Source organism: Alligator sinensis, unplaced genomic scaffold (genome assembly GCF_000455745.1).
Source record: "Alligator sinensis unplaced genomic scaffold, ASM45574v1 scaffold181_2, whole genome shotgun sequence".
In the NCBI taxonomy this organism is placed as follows: Eukaryota; Metazoa; Chordata; order Crocodylia; family Alligatoridae; genus Alligator; species Alligator sinensis.
This window is the reverse complement of record NW_005842429.1, coordinates 1,112,654-1,116,450: the sequence shown is the minus strand read 5'-3', so window position 1 is coordinate 1,116,450 and position 3,797 is coordinate 1,112,654. Positions and strand designations below refer to the sequence as shown.

The window sequence follows — 3,797 nt, the reverse complement described above, 5'->3', positions numbered from 1 at the left end:
CGTCCGACACAAGAACCCCCCCCCCCCCCCCCCCAAAACAGTGCTGTACTTTAAACATGGCACACTCCTGAGCAAGGTGGATTTAAAACATAAATAAAAATTTTAAAAATCAATTATTTTTTTTTAAATACAAAAAAACCCCAGATTTTTTATTTAAATCAGATTTTTTTAATTTAATTGTATTTTAATTTTTTTAAACATTTAAAAAAAATAATAAACCTATATAAAAATAGTTTTAATTTAAGATATGTTAAAGCTCAAAGAAAGCATCATAGAATAGGGATTATAACTTCTAATTATATACTATTTGAGACGATATATTCATGTAAACTTTTCTGAAAAGTTTTATAAATAGGTCACAACAGGCCATGGACTGTATTAGGGGCCCAATCTTACGGGGTTCCCAGAGGCTCCTCTATAGATTAGTAAAGATTAAAGAAAACCACTTGACCCAATGGGACTCAGTCCTCAAACTAAAAGATCCTATTAAACATCTCTGTGATGCTTAGTTTCAGTTTTCAAACTGTGAATTTGTGTCTTCAAAGATAATGTCCTTGTTAATAGCAATATATGGCGACAACAGATAACAGACCTGAGTGATTACTGATTACCTACCCATCAGCCCTACAAGTTTGTCTACAGTCAAGCCGTTACTTCTCTCTAAAAGTGCAAAGTTTCAAGAAGTTAAATGAATAAAGGATATCAAACAACAAGTATGCACATTTTGTACAAAACAACAATTAAAATTTAGGCTTCCTTTGACCAGTGATTTAAATCGATTTGATTTAAACCAAATCCACACTGCTCCTGTGCCAAGCCCAGCACATGCCCAAAAGAGGTATTGCATTAGTTGGACCCAGCTTTCCCCATGCCCATATAGATCAGGTACTTTAGTGGGCCTTTAGTAGCACTAAATCTATATAGACTTTGAGGAGCCAGGTCAAAGTAACACACTGCTGCTTCCCATAAAGCACAGTTTTTTCCATGCCTGTCAATGCCCAGTGATAACATCTAGGGTAAGCATGTGCTGCAACCAAAGGGGTGGCTGTAGAACAGATAGGCAAACTTGTGCTTTCTTTAATTTACATGTCATGGGTGAGGGGAAAGGGACAGTAGGGCTGGGAGGCAGGGACACAAGCAGGGTATCCTGCCATGTAACCCCTGCCCTCATTTTGTTTTTCTGGCATGCCGGCACTCCGGCACCTTCCAAGGTAGGCATTGTGGTTTTTTCCGGCACTCCAGCCAAAAAACGTTGCCTACCCCTGGGTTAGCTATTAGTCTGAAGTCAGGAAGGGCAGGATGGCACCTTGGAGACTTCACTAATTCAGAAAGGAATATGCTTTTGTAAGCAACAGCCTATTTCATAGCATCTGATGAAGTAGGTTAGAGCGGATCTCCAAGGGCACTTTCACACATGCTTCGATGCACATCTTGTCGAACAAGCTTTAGTTAAAAGTGCCCCTGCCATCATGTTGAAACATGGGATGATGAATACACGCGATGCTGCATGCGTTTTAGTTACAGTGGGTCCTGAGAGCCACTCTAATTAAAACACCCCGCCGACCCAGAGTATGTGTACAGATGCCCTCATAAGGTGCCACTCTGCTCTGCCTTCTACTAAAGATAGTAGTGATGGCTTCTGACCAGGTTAGCCAGAGGGGAAGCCTATCTGTACCATAACTGCAGTTTCTCTTACAATGTAGACACACCCTCAAAGAAAAAACAAACATTTTATCAAGTCCAAAGCCACTCCAGATTCCAAACCAGAGCTTGTGAACAACCCAACAAGAAGAGAGCGCAACAGAAAATTGACCTGATTTATGCTGAGCCCAATTCACAGTGGGAGAGAGCTCTGGAGTCCAGTAAATACTCGCCGACTCCAGGCAGGCTCAGCAGGATTCAGTTCTGCTTCTCATTTGAGAAACTCAGGGCTAAGGTTTCAGGACACCTCATGGATTAAACTGACATAACTACTGCTAACGTGAGTGTCACAACCCAGTGATTTTGGTGCCTCGGCACGATGGAATTTCCTTGCCACATGAGAGCCTCTTGCACAGTAAAGGTTTTCTGTTGCAGCAGAAGAACCTCGGTGCAAGAGAGTTCCCGCCAATTTGCAGGGTGCATTTCTTCTTTGCAGCACAGAAATGCACGGTGCAAAGAGTTCCCGCTATTCAAATGCAAATTTGTGTCCCGCTATTGGCCAGTTCTAAATTATTCCTACGTGGTGGCTGGTAATTGGCATGCTGGCCATTTAAAAAATTCGCACGACTTCCGCCCAAGTCGAAGAACTTTGAGCACGCTGCAGAGTGCCTCTAAAGAGATCTGACTTGCGGCTAGCTGATCGATAGACTGATCACCTATCGATCCTTCTTCCGTCGCCAAACACAATCCCAGACGTACCCTTTTTCCGCCGGCTTAATTTGCAGACGGATTAACTGGCTTGGGCCTCGCCAGCTGGAACAACTCACATAGTTGTTCAGACGACCGGACCATCTGCGTCGCAACTACAGGCGATGTAAGTAAACGTTTTTGCAACCATTAAACCTTGTCTGCCTCTCCATTCACCAGCCCGCCCTGACGAACGAGCAATTTCTAAATCACCTCGAGTCGGCTCTGGCCGTCTGAGACAGTGAGCAGTGTGGCTAAACTCTTCAGTTGCTCTTGAAAATCAGCCTCAGTGATCTGCCATCGCAGTCCTGCACCACAACAGCATGTTGCAGTTCCTGACTCATTTAAACATAAAACAGTCCCTTTCATCTCCTAAGGATGGACTCTGCAGGCGAAGGGTGCGACAGCAAAGCCTCCCACTATCAACGTTGGACGTTCCAGATCCACACACTGTAGGTAAAATGGGAGTTTGTGTCACGTGCAACAGAAAACCCACAGCTCAACGTGCCATCAGATATGCACGTCACACAGGGATGTAACACCTCCCTGTTCTACCAAGTGGGGCAAGAGCTATGAGTAGAAAACTTCTGCAGCAGCCTGTAATCACACACTAAGAAAGTGCTGGTGACAAACCACAGGGGAAAAGAAAGTCTCTGCAAAAAAAAACAACAACCAGTGCCTAAGAAATCCCTCTTCAGCTCCAACTGGGTGGTCTATTAAGCTAACAGACAGGCTGCATAACTTGCACACGGACAGATGTACTCCCTGTGCTCGCAGGCATTAGACCAAACAGTATAACAAGACAAGACCCTAACATAATTCGTGGCAATAGAGGCAAACGATGATGAAAATCATGTGCTCCATCACCTGCTAACTGAAGACTTGTACAGATGGAGGCTGAAGAGGCTTAGAAGTCATAAAACATTTCTATGTGAAGCCCACCAGCCACTGGAAGAGACTGGGCATGCTGAACCTAACCCCTGGACAGCAAGGGAGCAGGCTGACCACTGGAAATCAGGCCTATTCTTACAGTGGTTTGTCTCAGCACCAAACCAGCCCCGCGCTGGGCACAACCTTGGCAGGGAAGAACAGACCGAGCTCTGGATACGGACTCTTCACAAGAGGGACATCCTGCGCAGCTCGCTGTGCCAGTGTGGTGCCGTCTGGGCACTGCCCCCGCGCACTAAGCGCTAGCCCTGGGCACCGCTCGCAGGTCTGCGAGGAGCTTTGTGTCACGGTGCCCGGCTCTGACTGGCACCCGCGGCCCTTCACCGAAGCAGCTCCGGTGGCCGAGAGCTTGGCTGGGGCGGCTCAGGCAGGGGCCCTCCTGCCAGACGCCCGCGGGCCGGGGCTGTCCCGGCTCCCGGCTCCCGGGCCGCCCCGCACTTACCATCTGGGCGAGCTTGAGC

The 3,797-nt window shown here is 46.6% G+C and overlaps 1 protein-coding gene across 1 annotated transcript in view; it reads right to left on the bottom strand.

Moving 5' to 3' along the window:
* CMTM7 (CKLF like MARVEL transmembrane domain containing 7) overlaps window positions 1–3,797 on the bottom strand; it is a 43,392-nt gene extending 39,595 nt beyond the window's left edge. The window contains exon 1 of the mRNA XM_025211778.1: window positions 3,779–3,797. Coding sequence (XP_025067563.1) covers window positions 3,779–3,781 — 3 coding nt within the window. The 5' untranslated portion in view covers window positions 3,782–3,797. The remainder of the gene's footprint in view (window positions 1–3,778) is intronic.